Source organism: Somniosus microcephalus, chromosome 5, assembly GCF_052327205.1.
Source record: "Somniosus microcephalus isolate GS21.2 chromosome 5, FLI_Smic_1.0, whole genome shotgun sequence".
Taxonomy (NCBI): domain Eukaryota; kingdom Metazoa; phylum Chordata; class Chondrichthyes; order Squaliformes; family Somniosidae; genus Somniosus; species Somniosus microcephalus.
This window is the reverse complement of record NC_140991.1, coordinates 147,568,157-147,591,265: the sequence shown is the minus strand read 5'-3', so window position 1 is coordinate 147,591,265 and position 23,109 is coordinate 147,568,157. Positions and strand designations below refer to the sequence as shown.

General features: G+C 41.8%; 1 protein-coding gene across 3 annotated transcripts in view; it reads right to left on the bottom strand.

Annotated features, from left to right (window-relative positions):
• Positions 1 to 901: 901 nt before the first annotated feature.
• Positions 902 to 23,109, bottom strand: part of umad1 (UBAP1-MVB12-associated (UMA) domain containing 1) — a 248,776-nt gene continuing 226,568 nt past the window's right edge. For all 3 annotated transcript variants that reach the window (XM_085988359.1, XM_085988357.1, XM_085988358.1), the window contains exon 4: positions 902 to 2,212. In XM_085988359.1, the coding sequence (XP_085844485.1) occupies positions 1,952 to 2,212 (261 nt within the window). In that variant the 3' untranslated portion in view covers positions 902 to 1,951. The remainder of the gene's footprint in view (positions 2,213 to 23,109) is intronic.

Here is a 23,109-nt window from a genome sequence, read left to right as displayed (position 1 = left end):
CTTTGCCTTGTGTGTCAGTTTTAAATTTATCAAATAATATATTTTTTTTTTTAAAAGAGTAATTCTGGTTCCTCTCTAAGTAGGGTTAGAGTTCCATTTTAGACTAATCATTAAATACTTTCCTCCCCTGCACCACTTGCCTCTCCACCAATCACGGAGACACTGTACCAAAATAAAGAGAGGGAAAGAAAGATGGGATTAAGAGTGAGAGATAAGAGACAGAAAGAAAAAGTTAAAAAAATTTTTTTTAATGTTTTAAAAATCTCTAACAATAATTAAAATCTGAAGGAATGAGACTCCATATTTGTAAAAGTTAATTTTCAGTGCCAGAGAGATTGTTTGGCAGTAATTAAGACTTATCATGCCGTTAAAAATTCACTTACACTTGAATGGACAAGCCCCAACTTTTTCTGGCAAATTTAGTTGGTATCTAGTGGGTAAGTACCGCAAATTCACACCCTTCCATTTGTTTCAATGCCTAGTCTCTTGCCGCAATTCCAGTATAGCGCAGCTTCTGGAGGAGCAGGGTAAATCGGATAGCAACTTCTGGATTTCCGCGTTTTACTGCGCATACGTGGATGCCAGAAGTTGCTGTCCGATTTACTCTATAATAACGGTGAGCGCTGATAGCCTCACCATTATTCTTACCGCAAAATCCGGGCCAATGTTATTGGGCAACAGTCTTAATGAGTAACATCAGCGTACAGCACAACTGAGATTATATCAAATAACAGAGTATTTTCAATGCAGAAACTGTGGAAATATTTCTCATTCATTCAAAGACTATAATAAAACAAATAGCTGTGGCTTTTCAAGTGAAAACTGTTGTTCCTGACATTATAGAGAGATATCACTGTAAAACAGTTAATGAGACCATGTAAAAAGGTAAAAACATTCCATATAGTAAGTAGCGTACTTTATTAAGAAACTAAAGTCTCAGTTGAGACATTTAGATCCATGGACATGTAATATGGTTATAATGTACATTGTACTGTAGCGACAGTATGTGTATTCTTTCAACACTTAAAACAAAAGTAATAAATCAGAAAACAAAATCATCACTGTTGTAAATGTATGTTTAGATAGATAATGCACTTGGCGCATAACATTTCCACATGACTGGATTGAGTTATTTTGATCGATTATATAATTAGCCAAATTCTACAAATTATCAACACAAAAGACGCAATAATCAAATGAATGGTTGCAAAAATCATATGTGAACATTTTCATATCAGAATGTTACAGGTAGTCATTAATTTTAGTCCCTTCCTATCTCACAAGACCATCACAATTTTTTCTGTAAGGCAAAGCTCATTATAGATTGGTAAGGGGGTAGGGGGTCCAGGCCAGGGTAGCGGTCTGAACTCCTAAAGATGATCATTTTTATTTTGAAAAGTTTTAGTGTCAGCCCCCTTTGTAAGAGGCAAGAATCATGTCTCTGGGGCACCCTGCAGGTAGACACCAGAGTTTCTAGCAAAATGGGCAGACATACTATGGTGGGGTCAACGCTAAAGGGCTCCTGACATGGCAGGTGTGATGCCAGCATAACTGCCGGGATCACTTCTCACTTGCTTTTCATGTGTTTATATGGAAATTTATTTATTTAAAGGATGAAAATAAATACCCTTCCCCTATTTTTCCCCAGGTTCGCTAAACCACAAAAGTCTCCAGGACCATTGGCTAATTTTCCTCTATGATTAGTAATCTTATCTCTACAAGAAGCATGACTCACTTAATTGAGGCAAGTGAGTTTTAGCTAGGGCTGTTATTCATACAAGCATTCGCAATTTTCTGGCTGAGAGCTGAACCACAAGAACTACAATACCAGCAACAGAACTTTTATTGAAAGTCATTAATACAAGGAAATCAAGAATAAATCAATTGCCATATTTTACTGCAGTATTTAGAAGAACAGTAGACATTCTATGCAAAGAGCAGCATTAATCTTTTAGGAGTCACAAAGTACAGAGTTTTCGAGAGTAAAATCATACCAGAAACTTGATAAATTTTCATTCATATTCTTCGGTAGATGCAAGGTGACTGGGAGGTCTAGAAAACTGGCTTGTATTGCTAGAATATGAGGGGCTAGAGTGAATGGTACATCACTGAGGAGCTCTGCAGTTAAAGGAAAGCCTTCTAATGTTTGGTTCATCTGTTGAGCAGTCCATGTTTCATCTGTCCGTACTGGATATAAATTTGCTGCTTCTCCCTAAGAGAAAGAAAAATAATTAAATATCTGTGATAAAGCTCATGGTCTGTTCTTAAAAATTCTTATACAAAGACCAAATTTGACATACACTAAAGTCTAAGGTATTGCCAAAATTAATCTATGATTCATCCAATCAATTTTATAGCTATACATATTATGGGTTAAATTTTATGAGGTAGCCCTCCTTGCAGGGTGCCTCACTCAATAGAAGGGCGGATAGGACAGAGTGCTTCAAAGTAAAAGTGCTCAATTTGTGACCCTCCCAATGCTCCGGTTAATAATTTTAATGAATGGAAAATAAGGAGGGCTGCAAATCAGCCGTGCTGACCTCTGAACCCAATTGTCCAATCTGCCCTCCTGTCAAGTGAGGCTGCCTGCCAGGAGCGCAAACTCATAAAATTTACCCCTATATTTTCTGACAATGCACTAGTTACACAAGTAGATGACTACGGTGACTTTTAGAAATGGAGAAAATCAGAATTGAGGTATATCAAGATTCCTGACAATTTGGCTTTAGGGCTACTATATCAGAATCATAAGAGAATAATGCTGAAGTTAATTTATGGAGGCTTACTAAAAGATCTAAAAGGTAGCAATACTGGTATATTTTAATTAAAAAGTTAGCAAAATGGTAATGGTCGCAATATTAATTATTACATGTTTGCTCTTGATCAATACCTTTACATTTGGAGATTCTGAAAATCTGAAATGAGAGCTACAAGCATGATGAATAGGATTAGTGAAATGAAGAGTTAGAAATGTGGACAAAGGCTCAGGGGGGGGGAAGAAGGGAAGGTCAATACATTAGTTATCCGTGTTTTCTGTTATCCAAAAGAATCAAAGCCCAGAGATACACAATATTGCTTGGAATTACACATGCCTATACAGTATTAGGAAACTTCTCATGTACAAAAGTTAGTAAGCTAGACTTGACCTAGTCAAACCATGAGAAGGCTTTGACAGATATCCTTTCTTATTCTATCTCCTCTCCACCAACATTTGCTGTTTCTAACCAGACTATTTTATGTATAGTTTTATATATATTTTTATAGCTTCCGAACCTTGCAGAGCCATTACCTAACCAGTAACCATCCCTGACAAATCCCACTCTACAATCTACATAGAATTAACAGCAATGTAGGAACATTTTTTTGAGAACATGGACAAGTCAGTGGCCAGACAGGTTTGCCCTTTTTTGTTAATTTTAACCTAATCTTCTCGCTCCTCACTTTTTCTCTTTCTCTTCCTTCTAAAGAGAATTATCTTTTGAATCCATTTCTTCTATTTGCTTTAATTGGTATTTTTGGTAGCTTAAATACATATGTCTATATTCCTCTGAATGAAATAGTTCTGTTTGAATTCCTACTTACTCCAAACAAATTATGTCTCTAGCTGGTGAACCCTTCGCCAGAGTAAACAGCACGGTGGCATAGTGGTTAGCACTGTTGCCTCACAGCGCCAGGGACCCGGGTTCGAATCCGGCCTCGGGTGACTGTCTGTGTGGAGTTTGCACATTCTCCCCGTGTTTGCGTGGGTTTCCTCCGGGTGCTCCGGTTTCCTCCCACAGTCCAAAGATGTGCGGGTTAGGTTGATTGGCTATGATAAATTGACCCTTAGTGTTAGGGGGATTAAATACGTGTGGTTACGGGGATAGGGTGGGATATGTGTTGGTGTAGGGGTTACGGGGATCGGGTGGGATATGTGTCGGTGCAGGCTCGATGGGCCGAAATGGCCTCTATCTGCACTGTGGGGATTCTGTGATTCTGTGAATTTGCATTAACTTTATTAATCCTCCTCATAATCTTGAACATAAGAACATAAGAAATAGGAGCAGGAGTAGGCCAATCGGCCCCTCGAGCCTGCTCCACCATTCAATAAGATCATGGCTGATCTGATCCTAACCGCCAATCCACTATCACAGAACCATCTCCTGAATCTAACAGAATTAGACACACGAAATAGGAGCAGGATCAGGCTACACGGCCCCTGGGCCCGCTCCGCTACCCACAGGGCCATGACCGATCCGAACCTAGACTCATGTCCAAATTCCTGCCCGCTCCCCGTAACCCTTAATTCCCTTTACTTCTAGGAAACTGTCTATTTCTGTTTTAAATTTATGTAATGATGTAGCTTCTACAGCTTTTTGGGGCAGCATATTCCATGGACCTACCACCCTCTGAGTGAAGTAGTTCCTCCTCATCTCAGTTTTGAAAGAGCAGCCCCTTATTCTAAGACTATGCCCCCTAGTTCTAGTTTCACCCATCATCGGGAACATCTTCCCTGCATCCACCCGATCCAACCCCTTCACAATCTTCAGAACATTTCTAATAGCTTACCTCTTTTCCAATAAGAAAAAGAAAATCCCCCGCTTCCTCAGCCTTTCCTCATAACAGATTTCTGACACTTGTTGTGGGATAGATTTTAATTTTCACCACCAGGCAGAAAACTGACTGTAGTGGCTCAGTCGCCTTATACACTGGATTGACTTCAATAGAAAGGAAAATAGGGTGAGGTGTATAACGGGCGGCCAATACACAACAGCCGGTGAAAGTAAAATTTTACCTGTTGGTATCATCTTTGTCAACCCATGCTGCATACTTTCAAGGGAAATAATATCCTTTTAATGGTATAGGGACACAGTGCTCCAAATGGGATCTAACCAGTACCTTATACAGTAACATTAACCCAGCAATTAGAGCAGCTATTTGCTAGACTGATTATTTTAACAATTCTTCCACAATAACTGCAAAATGTCATTCCTGATCAGTATGCTGGATAACTGTTCCTTGAATACATACTTTCAATTTTGGTTTATTATTTTATGTATTTTTATGTTGAACTGTATTTGCCATGTTTTGGCCCAGTTGTCAAAAAAGTTCCAAATACCTCTGAGGTTAGCTCCATTGTTTTCCAATATTTGCTTGGCTTCTAATATTAGTGTCATTTGCAAACTTGGTAGATCTTGCTGTTGATATTCTCATCCAATTCATATAATACATATATAAAAATAACTGGAGTCCCAAGACTAATCACTGAGTTAGCTGACTCTTAACCACTTACCAGCTTGAAAAGCTGTCATTCACTTTCCTGTATATAAGCCACCTTTATATCCATAGGAACAGGAGGAGGTAATTCAGCCCCTCAAGCATGTTACACCATTCAATTAGATCTATACCTCAACTCCATTTAACAGCTTTTGTTCCATATCCCTTGATAACCTTACCTAATAAAAGTCTATCGATCTTAGTCTTGAAATTTTCAATTGACTCAACAGCCACAGCCCACCCATTGAAAACAAGGGAACAAAAATCGGATGGCTTCTATAAAGGGCAGACAATCCACTCTGCCAAGTTACCACCCAAGCGGTGAGATCTCCCAGGCAAATAAGTGTGCAATACTGTAGGGAACTTCTCTGTAAAACTTCCTTCCAGGGGAAACAGCTACGGGATATGTGGGACACCTCACTCGCCAGTGGAGCATATCGGAAATTTGTGGGCGCACCGATTATTCATCCATAAATGTTAATGGTGAGGAAATTACCGGCAACCTACCTGCAGGTTCTCTATTGGAAGTATAAACTTGGAAAATTACTCCACTAGTTTCAACCTTGTCCCTGACATTTTTTGAGGAACCTAGATGAAGGGTCAAGGACCAATGTACAAGACAGCATCAATGCTGAAAATTTCAGACAGGATGAGATAAATAAATTGGTGGTTAGGTGATGCCAAGAGAGGGAATTTAAGAGGAGTAATGAGGAATAGAAGTCCTAAAATAACTTGGCTAAGATTGAAAACTTACCATAATATGTATACAGCATAAAGTAATGGGCCGTATTTTGCGACCCCTACGGGTGCGTACAAGGTGCGCATGCGCCCATAGGGGCCGCGCAAGTTCTGGGTTTAGGCATGCGAAGCGAATGCGCTAAAACTCAGAACTTGCAATCTGTCAAGAATCCTCTTGACAGATCGCACGCATCCCCCAGAGAAGTAGCACTGCTGGCGCAGATTTGTGCTATTTGGCCAACTACTGGCCAGCAGCTACAGACGAAACTGCTACGATAGATAAAAGCAGGCGTACAGCCTGCATTCTATCTAAAGAAGCAGCAGGAAGAAGACGTGGAAGTCAGGGAGCTGGGAAACAGGACTATTTTAGAAAATAGAAAAATAGGAGCAGGAATAGGCCATTCGGCCCTTCGAGCCTGCTCCGCCATTCAATAAGATCATGGCTGATCCTCTATCTCAATACCATATTCCCGCTCTCTTCCCATACCCCTTGATGAATTTAGCTTTTAAAGTTAACAAAGTTCTTGGTGCAAAGCCTGATTTAAGTTTTTAACAACTTTAATTTGTTGAATATTTCATTGGTTTTGGATCTTGTTCTGAGGAGTGTAGATAATTTAAAGAGGAACTTTCGCTGTGGACAAGGTAAGAATTCTATTCAATTAGATTTCATTTTTTTTTAAACTTGAAAATTACTCTTTAAAAAATGATTTTTTTCAGATTTACTAATGCTTAAAATAATTATGCCAGAATATATGAATGTTTTAAATGTTAAATTTTTTAAACAACATAAAAAAGTTATGTCTGACTTTGTAAACATTTTAAAAGTCTTAGAAATTCATCTCAGGTGGTGATATTAATCAGGCGGATATGACGGATGGCCGATCAGATACCGCCTGTTTTGCACCACCACTCAATGTGAATTTCTACCCACTCACTTTATTAATATGACTTTTACAACTCTTTCCATTTTATCCCTATTTGTACTGCATCTATTTAGAGAGGAAGCCTGTGAGGGAGAAACATGCCTCATGATGATGTTGCCCCGATCTTCTGTGTGATTCTGGCACATAGAATCAAAAATGCCAGGGAACAACAAAGAAGTTCGAGGAACCATCACTGTCGCCTGATCAGGAGAAACTACTACCCAACCCAGAGTGTGTACAGGGAGAGGCTGTCTTTTGAAATGATGTCGGAGAAGTTGTGTGTGAAGAGGCTGCACTTTAGCAAAGAGGCAATCGGCCGACTATGTGACATGTTAAAGGATGACGTTCAAACACGCTCGAGTGTTGCGAGGGCCTGCATTCACCAGATCACAGATGCCATATTCCGTAGGGCTTCCGAGTTCATAGACTTTGACTTGTCCACTCGGCAGCAAAAGGAGAGGCCCTTACATTTTATAGGATTGCTAGCTTCCCCAAAGTGATTGGGGCCATCGATGGAACCCATGTTCCATTGAAGGCACCAATTGATGCACCTGTGACATACATCAACAGGAAGGGGTATCATTCATTAAATGTAATGATAGTCTGTGATGCGCAACTCAGGATCCTAAACATGAATGCAGATCACCGGGGGAGTGCTCATGACTCCTTTGTCCTCCGTCACTCGGACTTATATGGCACCCTCAGCACATTGCCTCCAGGATCCACATGGATATTGGCCAACAGGGGCCACCCGCTAAAACCGTGGCTGATGACACCATACCGCAGGACAAATAATGAGGCTCAGGAGAAATACAATCGTGCACACACGTGTTCACACGGCAAGTGGTGGTGAGGACAATTGGGGTTCTGAAATCACACTTCCAGTGCCTGGACAGGTCAGGGGAAACTTTGCAGTACTCTCCTCTGAAAGTGTCAAGGATTGTGGTGGTCTGTTGCGCTTTGCACAACTTTGCTCTGCGGGAAGGACTGACCCTTAACCCTGCAGACGAGCACCCTGCTGAAATGGAGGACATGGACGATGCCAATGTCCCTGTGATCAGGCCTGATGGGGAGGAGTCAAGTGCTGCCAAAAGCAAAGCTGCTGGGGAACAGCTAGTACCCAACACGTTTACGAGGTGATGACAGTGTCGCCTCCTACCTCCCCCAACCCCAGCAAGGCACAGAAAAGAACAGATACAACTTAAAGTGAAACCGTGAACTTTTATTGCGGCATCAAAGTCTTTTAATGTACTTTTTTGATGTTCTTAGTCTTTAAATAAAAATTGTTAGCTAGCTATTTTCTACTTTGTAAACATTTGCAAAGATAAATTGGTTGATAAAAAAATGTAAACAGTTTAAAGTGACTTTTTGGGTTTCTAGTGCAATAAAGACTTTGGGGGGAAAATCTGATTGCTTTGCACCTCCCGTTGGGCACAAAGCGACTAGCGCCTGGGTGCGGCGCCGCCAACACCTCCCATGAAATTCAGCAGGAGGTTAGCAGCGGTAGTAACCGTTAGCGATGATGTCATCGCCGTGTGCAGCACCCCACTCGCGCCCCAGCCGTGATCTTCGGTAGCGCCCCCTGACTTAACGCCGGATGCTATGTCCGACGGGGTCAGGGGGGCCTACCTACGGCCGGGGCGGCACTAATTAAAGGTGAGGTGCTAGGCGGCCATTTTTGTTGCTGGCCACCTGCCAGCACCTGCCCCCATTGCCGTCCCCGGCCTCCTGAGCAGCCCCCCTGCGGAGTGCCGGCTGCGCTCCGTTAGCCCGGCACTTCTCTTGAGTGCCGGGCTCTTTTGCCGGCACTCCAATCCCTGGTGGCCCAGCTGGGCCCCGGATCGCGCTGCACAAGGCCCCTCCCCTTTAAGAAGGGGAGGCAGGCCTGCAGTACCGCAGCGCCACGATATTCCCTTGCAGTGCCCCAAGAGGGAGGCGGGGCAATTCCAGTAGTGCCCCGCTTCCCTCTTAGGGCGCTACCAATGAATTTCAGCCGCGGGGGCGCAAAATTATTCGGGGTGCTAAAAGTTAGCTCCCCAAAGGGGGCGCGACTCCATTTTTCCCCCTTTACATTCAAGATATAAACGAGCTATTTTCTACTTTTTAAACAGTTGTAATGTTAAATTAGTTGTGAATAAAAAAAAGCTGAAATAAACTTTAAAGTGACTACAGGCTATACATACGAAACAAAATGGTTGAATACACTATTAGTCACAAATATAAATTTCAAGAAATAACACACCAACATTTAAATAATAGCAAACATTAAAGAATTGTCAGATATGCCCCCTCGCATCTGTGCCCGAGGATCGAAGGAGGTGGATTGTGCAAAAAGTGGCACCCTACTGTCTCCTGCGCTTTCCCCTTCCCTGTGACCGGAGCCCTCTCATACCAAGTGAACTTCTGGCCAAGCTGCCCTTTGTCCTTTGCGCGGCGCTTTAGACTTCGCGGTCCCAATGAGCCGCAGGCGCTTTGCCTCAACCTCATTAAGGAGTGTGCTGATGTCATCATCATTAAAATTCTGGGCTCTCTTTATCATCACAACTATGTTTGCTCCTTCCATTTCACTTTGCTGTTTAATTAAAATTATTGAAAATTCTTTCAAGGTTTTAAAACTATTTAAAAATCTTCAAATCCATGTAAAAGTCTTTAACATTTTCTAAACGTTTACAAAAGGTTTTTAAAACTATATTAAAAAACTTACCATTGCGAATTACAGCTGCTTTCAATGCTAAAGGCTCTGCAGAGTTTTTTAAAAAATGGGGGCGTGGCCTATGCAAATGTGGAATTTTGACAGATCTTGCGGGTGGGTGTCACTTACGAATGAAGTCCCAGGCTCCGCGCTGGCTGCGCTCCTGGGCGGCGTGACGTCATACGCTGCCCAGGACTCTGCAGACTCAAAGCGCAACTCTCTGTGTGGGAACAGACTTCAAGTCAGTGCAGATTTATTTTGCTGGTCGGAGGCTTTCGCCCGTGGGATGCATCCGAGCGGAAATTCCGGGCCAATGTGTTGTGGCACTGAGGTGTCTACCTTTGTTGTTTATGTGATTAGTAAGTAGCATAGTTATTTTCCCTTACCCATAACTCCCATCGTGTCACAAGGTCTCAGCTGGCTCTGGGCACAATAATCCATATATTTTCTACTCCTTATTTTCCCAGTCACAGATATGACAAATACCAAATCTTTAAAACAATTCTATCAAATAGATTAAATCTTTCATAAATTGTTCAACACCATTGTATAATATCTAATCTAATGAATACTATAGTATGCCTAATTCTCTTGTTCTCTTCCACAGCATTTAATTAAGTTGCTCTCCTCTACCTCCAATAGAAATATTTGCTGAAATTATACAGATTTCTTTAAATCCATCCTCTCTGTTAGAATGGTTCTCTATCTTATTACTGGAAATGACACGTATGGAGTATGTATTCTGAGCAATCCATTTGTTGGGCTGTGTACTCTAACATAATTCAAAACCAATCTAAGTACCCATTTTTCTATTCTAACATTGCAGCACAAATGCAAATTGACCTAAAATTGGTCTATCGCGTATGTGTCATTTCCACAGCACCTCCTGTGATACAGAACCAGTCTAAAAGAGAAGATGGATTTAAAGAAATATTGGCCTATTTCAGTATTTTTTTGTTGGCGACAAGAGGAGACATAATTCATTGTTGCATTTTAACAACGGAGTGACTGCTGCCAACAACTGGAAGCTGCTTTGCGCATAAATCTGTGGTGGTTTAAGTATGAATGTATAATAATAGTCATATCGCATGTATAATAATAGCACTGGTTTGTTTAAGTATTAATGTATGATATTTTCGTGGGGGAGGGTTGCGGATATATATTTGTACTCGGTGTGAAGGGAAAGCAGAAGAAAATTAATAAAAATTGACATTTACTGTGTTTTGCTGGCGCAGGTTTTCTTTTCCTGATGCGGCTCTGTTCAGCAGTAGCGATCTCTTTTCACCACCCTCTCCCCTCCTTTCTCTCTGGAAGTGTTTTCTTTGTAATAGTGACAATATTTTTTTTCCCAGTTAGCGAACAACCGAAAAAACTGTGCATGCGCAACTACTTCAACATCGTTGGCAGCAGTCACGTCCATTTAACAATGCCATCTGTGGTAGGGATCAGGCTATCTCCTTTGTAATAATATCATTTCTATCAAAATAGACCTCTTGCTCGTCGGTGCAATTTTTGTCTTGGGATCAGACTGACCTATCTGAACACTAGTAATGTTCCCATTAAGCTGGGCGGCCATACAGCTGTCTGGAGGTCCCGTAAAGGCCGCTTGCCAGCTCTACAATAGAAAAACAGTGCATGCACAGAAATTTAAAGGGGCCACGCACCCAAAAAAAAAATTAGAGGGAACATTGAACACTAGGTCACTTAAATTCTCAGTCAGACTTGTGCTTTCATTTATTCTTCATAAAAAGCAAGGGGTGGGATGGCAGGGTGCTGCTTGGTGTAACCCAGTACACAGCATGGGGTACAGTGAACCTTCTATTGCCCCATGTCACCAACATTATTATGTTCTAAGTCTGCAACTATTAGTTGATTGAAAGTCATCCACAGTAAGCTATACAGTGGTCATAATATGGTATGGCTGGATTAAATGGCCATGAAAGTGAATATAAAAATTATTGCTGTATAGTGGACAACACTGATTGTATTGTGCTAGCTTTTTTCCAGGAGCATGATGTATGACAAAGAAGCTGAATTCCAGAGGTGAGAGTGACTGCCCTTGACATCAAGGCAGCATTTGACCGAGTGTGGCCTCAAGGAGCCCTAGTAAAACTGAAGTCAATGGGAATCTAGGGGAAAACTCTCCACTAGCTGGAGTCATACCTAGCACAAAGGAAGATGGTTGTGGTGGTTGAAGGTCAATCATCACAGCCCCAGAACATCACTGCAGGAGTTCCTCAGGGCAGTGTCCTAGGCCCAACCATCTTCAGCTGCTTCATCAATGACCTTCCCTCCAACATAAGGTCAGAAACGGGGATGTTCACTGATGACTGCAGCGTTCAGCGCCATTCACAACTCCTCAGATAATGAAGCAGTCCATGCCCGCATGCAACAAGACCTGGACTTCATTCAGGCAGGTAACATTCACGCCACAGAAGTGCCAGGCAATGACTATCTCCAACAAGCGATAGTCTAACCACCTCCCCTTGACATTCAATGGTATTACCATCGCCAAATCCCCCACCATCAACATCCTGGGGGGGTCACCATTGACCAGAAACTTAACTGGACCAGCAACATAAATAATGTGGCAACAAGAGCAGGTCAGAGGCTAGGTATTCTGTGGCGATTGTCTCACCTCTTGACTCCCCAAAGCCTTTCCACCATCTACAAGGCACAAGTAAGGAGTGTGATGGAATACTCGCCACTTGCCTGTACGAGTGCAGCTCCAACAACACTCAAGAAGCTCGACACCATCCAGGACAAAGCAGCCTGCTTGATTGGTACCCCATCCACCACCTTAAACATTCACTCCCTCCACCACCGGCGTACCGTGGCTGTAGTGTGTACCATCTACAAGATGCACTGCAGCAACTCACCAAGGCTTCTTCGGCAGCACCTCCCAACCCCGCGACCTCTTCCACTTAGAAGGACAAGGGCAGCAGGCGCATGGGAACACCACCACCTCCAAGATCCCCTCCAAGTCACACACCATCCTGACTTAGAAATCCATCGCCGATCCTTCATCGTCGCTGGGTCAAAATCCTGGAACTCCCTACCTAACAGCACTGTGGGAGTACCTTCACCACATGGACTGCAGCGGTTCAAGAAGGTGGCTCACCACCAGCTTCTCAAGGGCAATTAGGGATGGGCAATAAATGCTGGCCTTGCCAGCGACGCCCACATCCTATTAAAAAATTTTTTTTTAATGTATGGCTGCTACAGACAAGCAACAGATTTACGCAGGTAATTGTAAGCACAGGTTAGAGTGTGTAATTTTCATAGTTAAAACCTATTACTACAGGAAGTGCTCAGTGGATAATCTTTCTTGGCCACCACTCGAGGTCCCCACCATCACAGATGCCAGTCTTCGGCCAATTTGATTCACTCTACATGACATCAAAAAACGGCACTGGACACAGCAAAGGCTATGGAGCCAGACAACCCCTGCTGTAGTTCTGAAGACTTGTGCTCCAGAACTAGCTGCACCCCTAGCCAAGCTGTTCCAGTACAGCTATAACACTGGCATCTACCTGACAATGTTGAAAATTGCCCAGGTATATCCTGTCCACAAAAAGCAAGACAAATCCAAATTGGCCAATTGCCGCACTATCAGCCAATTCCCAATCATTATCAAAGTGATGGAAGGAGTCGTCAACAAGTGCCATCAAGTGGCACTTATTTGCCAATAACCTGCTCACCGATGCTTAGTTTTGGTTCCGCCAGGACCACATGGCTCCACTCCTCATTACAGCCTTCGTCCAGACATGGACATAAGATGGATTCCAGAGGTGAAGTGAGAGTGACTGCTCTTGACATCAAGGCAGCATTCGACCACCAGTGAGTGTGGCACCAAGCAGCCTTAGTAAAACTGAAGTCAGTGGGGATCAGGGGAAATCTCTCGAGTGACTGGAGTCATAGGTGGCACAAAAGAAGATGGTTATGATTGTTGGAAGCCAACAATCTCAGCCCTAGATCATCACTGCAGGGGTTACTCAGGGCAGCGTCTGAGGCCCAACTATCTTCAGCTGCATCACCAATGACTGTCCCTCCATCATAAGGTCAGAAGTGGGGCTGTTCGCTGATGACTGCACAGTGTTCAACTCCATTCGCAAGTCCTCAGATAATGAAGCAGTTGGTGCCAGCATGCAGCAAAATCTGGACAACATCCAGGCTTGGCCTTGATAGGTGGCAAGTAACATTCACACTACACAAGTGCCAGGCAATGACCATCTTCAATAAAAGAGAGCCTAAGCACCTCCTCTTGATATTCAATGCCCCACCATCATCATCCTGCAGGTCACCATTGATCAGAAACTCAACTGGACCAACCACATAAATGCTGTGGCTACTAGAGCAGGTCAGAGGCTGTGTATTCTGTGGCGAGTGGCTCTTGAAGCTTCTAAACCTCCTACAATGCACAAGTCATGAGTGTGATGGAAAACTCTTCACTTGCCAATGACCAGGACAAAGTAGTCTGCTTGATCGGTACCTGTTCCACAAACTGAAACATCCACCACTTGCGTAATGTGTCTGCAGTGTGTACTATCTATAGGATGAACTGCAGCAACTCGCCAAGGCTTCTTCGGCAGCACCTCCCAAACCCAAGACCTTCACCATCTAGAAGGATGAGAGCAGCAGGTGCATGGGGACACCATCATCTCCAAGTTTCCCTCCAAGTCACACACCATCATGACTTACATAAGAACTAGGAGCAGCAGTAGGCCCCAAAAGCCTGCTCCACCATTCAATAAGATCATGGCTAATTTTCTACCTCAACTTCACATTCCCTCCTTATATACCAACATTTACTAGTCTCTCACCTTTTAGAAAATATTCTGCTTTTCCATTCTTACTACCAAAGTGGATAATTTCACACTTCCCCACATTATACTCCATCTGCCACCTTCTTGCCCAATCACTTAACCAGTCTATATCCCTTTGCAGCCTCTTTGCGTTCTCCTCACAAGTTACTTTCCTACCTAGCTTTGTATCGTCAGCAAATTTGGATATATTACACTCAGTCCCCTCATCTAAGTCATTGATCTAGATTGTAAATAGTTGAGGCCCAAGCACTGATTTTTGCAGCACTACACTAGTTGCACCCTGCCATCCTGAAAATGACCAGTTTATTCCTACTCTGTTTTCTGTCCATTAACCAATGCTCAATCCATGCTAATAAATTACTCCCAATCCCATGAGCCCCTAATCTTGTGTAACAACCTCTTGTGTGGCACCTTATCAAATGGCTTCTGAAAATCCAAATGCAAGAGTAGGAAGAAATGGGTCATTTTCGGGTTGGCAGGCTGTAACTCGCAGGGGTACAGCAACGATCAGTGCTTGGGCCTCAGCTATTCACAATCTCCGTCAATGATTTGGATGAGGGGACCAAATGTAATATATCTAAGTTTGCTGATGATACAAAGCTGGGTGGGAATGTAAGTTGTGAGGAGGATGCAAAGAGACTTCAAGGGGCTATAGACAGGCTAAGTGAGTGGGTAAGAATGTGGCAAATGGAATATAATGTGGAGAAATGTGAAGTTATCCACTTTGGTAGGAAAAATAGAAAAGCAGAGTATTTTTTAAATGGTGAGGGATTAGGAAATGTTGGTGGTCAGAGGGATTTGGGTGTCCTTGTACACAAATCACTGAAAGTTAACATGCAGGTACAGCAAGCAATTAGGAAAGCGAATGGTATGTTGGCCTTTATTACAAAAGGATTTGAGTACAAGAGTAAAGATGTCTTACTGCAATTATATAGGGCCCTAGTAAGACCACACCTGGAGTATTGTGTACAGTTTTGTTTTCCTTACCTAAGGAAGGATATACTTGCCATAGAGGGAGTGCAACGAAGGTTCACCAGACTGGTTCCTGGGATGGGGGGATTGTCCTATGAGGAGAGATTGAGTAAACTAGGCCTATATTCTCTAGGGTTTAGAAGAATTGAGAGGTGATCTCATTGAAACATACAAAATTCTTACAGGGCTTGACAGGGTAGATGCAGGGAGGATGTTTCCCCTGGCTGGGGAGTCTAGAACCAGTGGTCACAGTCTCAGAATAAGGGGTCGGCCATTCAGGTCTGAGATGAGGAGAAATTTCTTCACTCGGAGGGTGGTGAATCTTTGGAATTCTCTACCCCAGAGGGCTGTGGAGGCTCAGTTGTTGAGTATATTCAAGACAGAGATCAATAGACTTTTGAATATTAAGGGACTCAAGGGATATGGGGATAGTGCAGGAAAGTGGAGATGAGGTAGAAGATCAGCCATGATCTTACTGAATGGCGGAGCAGACTCGAATGGCCAAATGGCCTACTCCTGCTCCAATTTCTTATGTTCTTATGTTCCCATTCATTTCTCCAGTACTTTTGCTTTATTAATATGAATTACTTTTAAGTTCCTCACTCTCATTAGATCCTTGGTTCCCCACAATTTCTGGTGTGTTCTTTGTGTCTTCTACTATGACCATAGATGGTTAGTACCAGGCAATGACCATCTCCAACAAGAGAGAATCTAACCACTACCCCTTGACATTCAATGGCATTACCATTGCCGAATCCCCCACCATTAACATCCTGGGGGTCAAAATTGACCAGAAACTTAACTGGGCCAGCCACATAAATACTGTGGCTACAAGAGCAGGTCAGATGGTGGGTATTCTGCAGTGAGTGACTCACCTCCTGACTCCCCAATGCCTTTCTACCATCTACAAGGCACAAGTCAGGAGTGTGATGGAATACTCTCCACTTGCCTGCACGAGTGCAGTTCCAGCAACATTCAAGAAGCTCGACACCATCCAGGACAAAGCAGCCCGCTTGATTGGCATCCCATCTACCACATTAAACATTCACTCCTTCTATCACTAGCGACCGTGGCTGCAGTGTGTACCATCTACAAGATGCAACTACTAGCCAAGGCTTCTTCGACAGCAGCTCCCAAACCCGTGACCTCTACCACCTAGAAGGACAAGGGCAGCAGGAGCTTGGGAACACCATCACCTCCAAGTTCCCCTCTAAGTCACACATCATCCTGACTTGGAAATATATCATTGTCGCTGGGTCAAAATCGTGGAGCTCTCTCCCTAACAGCACTATGGGAATACATTCACCACAAGGACTGCAGTGATTCAAGAAGGAGGCTCACCACCACCTTCTCAAGGGCAATTAGGGATGGGCAATAAATGCCGGCCTTGCCAGTGACACCCTCAACCCATGAACGAATAAAAAAAATTAAGTGATATTGCAAAAGTTGTATCCTGCTTAATCACAATAAAAGTATTCTGCATTCAATACAAATGTAATTATTCTTCTGTCCAATTACACAGAGAGAGTTCTGCTGTCAGAGGTTCCATCATGAACCTGGTGCAAGTGGCAGTTGGTCAATCTTGCTTTCAGTTCCCTCTATGAGCTGTTATAAACGCTATTTGAGAAAATTTGGCATAGGCTGCTTCTGTGGCAGTAAAGGCTCCCATAGTAACAGAGGAAGTCTTGTTTATACAGCTCAGTAGTGTCATAAAGGTATACACAATCTCCTATCCAAAGTAATCCAACATGAGAAGCAAAGTTGTTGCAGAATTAGCTGTGAATTCCTAGACACATAGGGGTAGAAATGTATTTGCGCCGGCTTCAATCAGATTATGAATAAACTATTGAAAGGTGTATTTGGAGGTGACTTCAATGTGATAAGGTGGCCCACAGCTCTTCTCCCTCTCCAATCACAAAAGTTTTTCCAAACATTTGTTCATGGTGACATGCTTGTTTAAAAAATACGGAAGATTCTCTTCTAGTTCCCTCTACAGTTAGTATAAAATAAGGCATAGCAATAATAATCCTTACGCCATGCTGTATTTATAAAAGAACAATAATGATGTAGTATATACTAATTATTAATTGCCAGCACTGGTAAATACTATTAAAATTAAAGTTGCGGATGCATAAATGTTACACAGTAAGTGTATTTCAAATTTGTTAAACTTTCTAATTTAGAACAGGTATGCAGGACCTTCCATACAGTTTTCAAAAATAATAGCAAGGTACTTTATTAAGAGAATGCTAATATTGTTCCATAATTGATCACAGTCTAAGTGTTCGTTATTGAGAATGTTTTTAAAAAGAGCTTTTTGTACTTGTTATTAGTCTGTATTTTGACCCTACTATTCCCGAGGCTTTGTTAAAACTATTAAATTAATGCATTTGAGAGATTTGTATGATGAGACTCTTCAAATTGTGCGTCATGCTTTGCTGCTTTGTGAATTAATGTCTCTGGCTTTGATCTCAAATACTCCATTTTTATTGTAAAACATTTGGCTACTATATGCAGAATATTTTATAATGTACTGTTAACTACACAAAATAAACCAAAAAAAGTAATATTTCTCTCCAAGACTTCTACATTGATAACTATTTGTTTCCTAAAATTCATTTATTGCCCATCCTTAGTTGCCCTGAGAGCGTGGTTGTGGGCCTTCTTGAACCACTGCAGTCATGGGGTGAAGCTGCTCCAATGTAAATTAGGTGGAAAGTTCCAGGATTTTGACCCAGGGGCGATGAAGGAACGGCGACATATGCCCAAGTCGCAAAGAGGCTGCAAAGGGATATCGACAGGTTAAGTGAGTGGGCAAGAAGGTGGCAGATGGAGTATAAAGTGAGGAAATGTGAGGTTATCCACTTTGGTAGAAAGAATAGAAAAGCAGAATTTTTTTAAAAGGTAAGAGACGAGTAAATATTGATATTCAGAGGGATTTGGGGGTCCTTGTACACAAATCACAGAAACTTAACATGCAGGTACAGCAAGCAATTAGGAAAGCAAATGGTATGTTAGCCTTTATTGCAAGGGGGTTGTGGTATAAGAGTAAAGAAGTCTTGCTGCAATTATACAAGGCTTTGGTGAGACCACACCTGGAGTACTGTGTACAGTTTTGGTCTCCTTACCTAAGGAAGGATATACTTGCCATAGAGGGAGTGCAACAAAGGTTCACTAGACTGATTCCTGGGATGAGAGGGTTGTCCTATGAGGAGAGATTGAGTAGAATGGGCCTATATTCTCTGGAGTTTAGAAGAATGAGAGGTGATTTCATTCAAACGTATAAAATTCTTGGAGGACTTTACAGGGTAGATGCTGAGAGGCTGTTTCCCCTGGCTGGAGAGTCCAGAACTAGGGAGCACAATCTCAGGATAAGGGGTCAGCCATTTAGGACCGAGATGAGGAAAAATTCCTTCACTCAGAGGGTTGTGAATCTTTGGAATTCTCTACCCCAGAGGGCTGTGGATGCTCAGTCGATGAGTATATTCAAGACTGAGATCAACAGATTTTTGGGCACTAAGGGAATCAAGGAAAATGGGGATAGGATGGGAAAGAGCAGGCTTGATGGGCCATATGGCCTACTCCTGCACCTATTTCTTATGTACCTGGAATAAGTCACTGATTTACCATTAGTGGTCCTGTATTCACACTATGATGGAACATGTCATGTCGTTCAAGGCTTGAATATCAAATAATAAACGCCAGTTCTGACGAAGGGTCATCGACCTGAAACATTAACTCTGTTTATCTCTCCACAGATGTTGCCTGACCTGCTGAGTATTTCCAGCATTTTCTGTTTTTATTTCAGATTTCCAACATCTGCAGTATTTTGCTTTTGAATAAACATTAATATTTTGCCATCAGCACTAATCTGACAAAGATAGCTTGAAGGTCATCTACAAAAATGTGAAGGCTTGTGCATGATAATCACACATCTGCTGTATTGCAAAGATTAAACAACAAAGATTAAATGGTAGCTTTTTGTTATCTAACACTTGATCTAATTTGTATATATAAGACAATCAATTTTATCTTTTTAGACCCAGATGAGAGTCCACAAACAAGTCCTTGTAAAATTCAGTGTTATAGCTTAGGCAAGATGGAAACAAAGACTGTGTATGACTAGTTTCATGTTCTGCATCCCTCTCCTCACTATTTTAGTTTTAAAGCCAGTGGTTTAGAATGAAAATTACACATTTTCCCTGGCGGAATTTAAAATATGCAAGTCTTGTTCACAACCAACGTAACAGGTCTGAAAACAACAACAGTAAATATTTACACTGTTCTGGTTACTGTCACTGACATGTACATTTTCAAGGACTGTTAACATTTAACAGCAACTTACTAAACAATTAATTTCAATAATAAAGCAGCACAACACTTTTGTTTTAGTTTTAGTCCCATCTGCCACTATTCACATAGGACTTTTGCATGCTCAAAGTGAGGTAGAGGAGCTTCACGTGTCTTTGAGGCTATATAATTTAGGCTACTGACTGGATCCTTATGCCCAGAGTGTCAGGAATAGATTGTTGTAAAATCAGTCCAAATAATGATATGCACATTAGCCTGGGAGGCAGAGGCAGAAGCTCAAGTCACTGAAGCACTAATTTGTGTAGATTGTTTATAGGTAAGTTTGATCTAGTGGGTCTAACAGAATGCCAACCTCATTTCCATAGTCTAGTTTATTTCAATTATCCAGCCTTTTCAATCTGGGGAATAGAAGCTTTGTTCTGTATGGCCAATATCTCATATAATAGTTCTAGAAGTCTGTAACTGAGGGAAGAAGGCTTTCTCAGTATTTAAGCAAACCACATAAAGCTTATGGTGCTGCAGCATGCTCAGCCAAATTCTCCCAAAGCATTCCAGTCGAAGTCAACATAGATAGTAGGAGACTAAACCCTGGATGTGGACAAAGCCACTAAATTCAGGATGTTTGCTACAGGATTTTCAGGATAAAATAAACTCACCTGGAAGCCAATAGAGGTACTATCTATTTCTCTCTATCCTTACATCTATTATATATAAAATTTGGTATGTGGGGCACATGTTTCAATGAAAACTCATTACAAGTATCTGCAGTACCTGTTACTCCTGTAGATGGTGCTATGATGGGTATTTTCAACAGTAGAAGTGTTTAACGATGTGACACACAATCACTGCTGTTTAATAGTTAAACTATATTACCCTGAAATTGTGCAATCAACTACTACTACAACTTGCATTTATACAGCACTATTAACATTGTAAAATCTCCCAAGGCGCTTCACAGGAGTGATTATCAAACAAAATTTGAACCTGAGCCAGACAAAAGATATTTTAGGCCAGGTGACAAAAAACCTTGGTCAAATAAGATTTAAGGAATATCTTAAAGGAGGAGGATAGAGGTAGAGAGGTTTAGGGAGGAAATTTCAGCGCTTCGGGCCTAGGCAGCTGAAAGCAATGGTGGAGCAAAGAAAATTGGGGATGCCTAAGAGACCAGAGTTGGAGAAGCGCAGAGATCTTGGAGGGTTATAGGTCTTGGCAGTTATAGAAATAGGTTGGAGCGATGTCATGGAGGGATTTGAAAACAAGGATAAGAATTTTTAAAATCTGTCCAACGGTTCAAAATGCCTTCTGAAATTTTTCCAGTTGCATTATTTCCCAATAATTAAAATTTCTAATATCCAAAATAAGGGTTCAAACAAAATTTAAAAGATACATCTATTGAATCGTCTTTTGTGCCCTTTAATGCCTTCATTAGACTTTTTACTTGAAAGTCATCAGATACCAAGTGGTCAGGCAAGCCCTGAAAAGGATGATGACAATGATGACAAGGGGACCACAAAGCTTTCTGAACGGCTCTAATGGGGTTCTACTCTGCAGTCACTCGAGGCTCTTGCTGCTATTCTTTGTAGTCGCCTTGATGCACCCACTGCTTTCTCCTCTGAGGCCTCCATGATGATGCTTCACATTACACACGCATGGCTTTACATTCATCACCTCCCTATCTTCATTCTATCTTGCTTATTCATATATTCGGCTACATCCGAAAAGTACACTGTTAAAATGTCGGTGGGCAGGAGTACGTCGGGAATGCAGCGGTATGTACTCTACTGTTATTTTAACCACTTGTCGTTACCAGGTGGACAGTGTTAAGATTATGGCTCAAGTATCCACTTACCAGTATTGCAATGTGTAGAGAATGCACATTGAATGAAAACCCTATGAGGGAGTTAATCTATTTTTCTTCTTTCCATGTCCTCCACATATCTTAGGAGCATATCAATGTAAAGATTGTGGAGAAGGCTAGATTGAATAATGGAAAGGAAGAAGCATGAAATCACCCTCTGCAAAAACAGAGCAATGTAAGATGTAGTCAACTATCCATTTGGCTGGGTTACATTGCTTAGTTAATGGTTTACCTTGCGTCTTTGCACGGAGGAAATAAAATCTGTTCAGACTTCCTAAACGCCTCTGAGTGAAAGACCTGGGTAGATTTTTGTCATCACTGCCTAGGCAGTAATCTGATGGGCGGATCAACGATCCTTTATAGAACCCACCTGATTTTCATTCCACTGGACCACTGTGCTCCACTCCTAGGATCCTGCTGTGCTGCTCTCCCCAGCACCCTACTATGTTTCACGTTATGACTCCCCACTGTGCTCTACTTCACAGACCCTGAATATGCTCTGCTTCCTAGCTGTGCTTCATTCTTCAGCCCCCACTGTGATCTGCTCCCTATTACATTAAAAATCACAACTGTGCTTCAGACTACCCATGAGCAATGCCACAGGAGATCAGTTACTCTATATAAAAATGACACCAGTAGAAAGCCGGAGTATCCAAAACCAAGACACTTTGTTAAAAGGCTTTTCAAAAAAGGTTTTAATGTAAATACTGCCAAACTGAGGCTTTGCAATGGTTATGTATTAAAAAGGTCCTCATTCCCCAAATCTGCCAAATTTCTAAACAGCTTGGATTCAGGCTAATTTTGTTCTTTTTGCAAACTTCTTTTCCCTTCTTCCTCTAACCCCTCCCCATCACATTAACTTACATTCATTGGTATTTTAATCTGTCTTGATGCAAGTTTCTACAAACTAATTCCAGATATATGAAAGGAAGAAACTAAAATAAACTGAGTTAATGACAATGCATTTGCAAGTCAAATGGTTTCAATTAACTGTAAAAGTCAGACTAGGGCCACAGCTTCAAGTGTACTACTAACAAATCATGCTGCACTGAACCAGGCTGGCCAATGTCGCACAATGACAGGCAAGACTTGTAGGCCTAGAGTTTCCGCAAGTTTGCGTGCCTGAAATCGGCCAAACAATAAAAGATTATGGAATTTTAAGCACAAGTTAAGTCCAGCATAAATAGAGTTTCTGCAATCTTTAATGTTGGTTTATAAACATCGCGCTGGAAGCCGGCCCTGCTCATAAAACTGGTCATGCCCCCGATTGAGATAATGAGCATGGTGAGTTTCTGCCAGTTGCGCCTGTTTGCGACCGTTCAAGAAAGCACTTCAAATTAAACTTTTTTTTTAGCGCAAAGGTACTAGTAGGCATATTTTAAAACTTTTTAAATAATAAAAAATAATTTACTGAGAAACTGACTAGTGTACACCATTGAAACGAGTAAATGGTTCAATATAGTTTTTTTAAGTAATTTTCAGTGATTTAAAATCAGATTACTCACAGGTGGTGGACTAGACACTCTTTTAAAA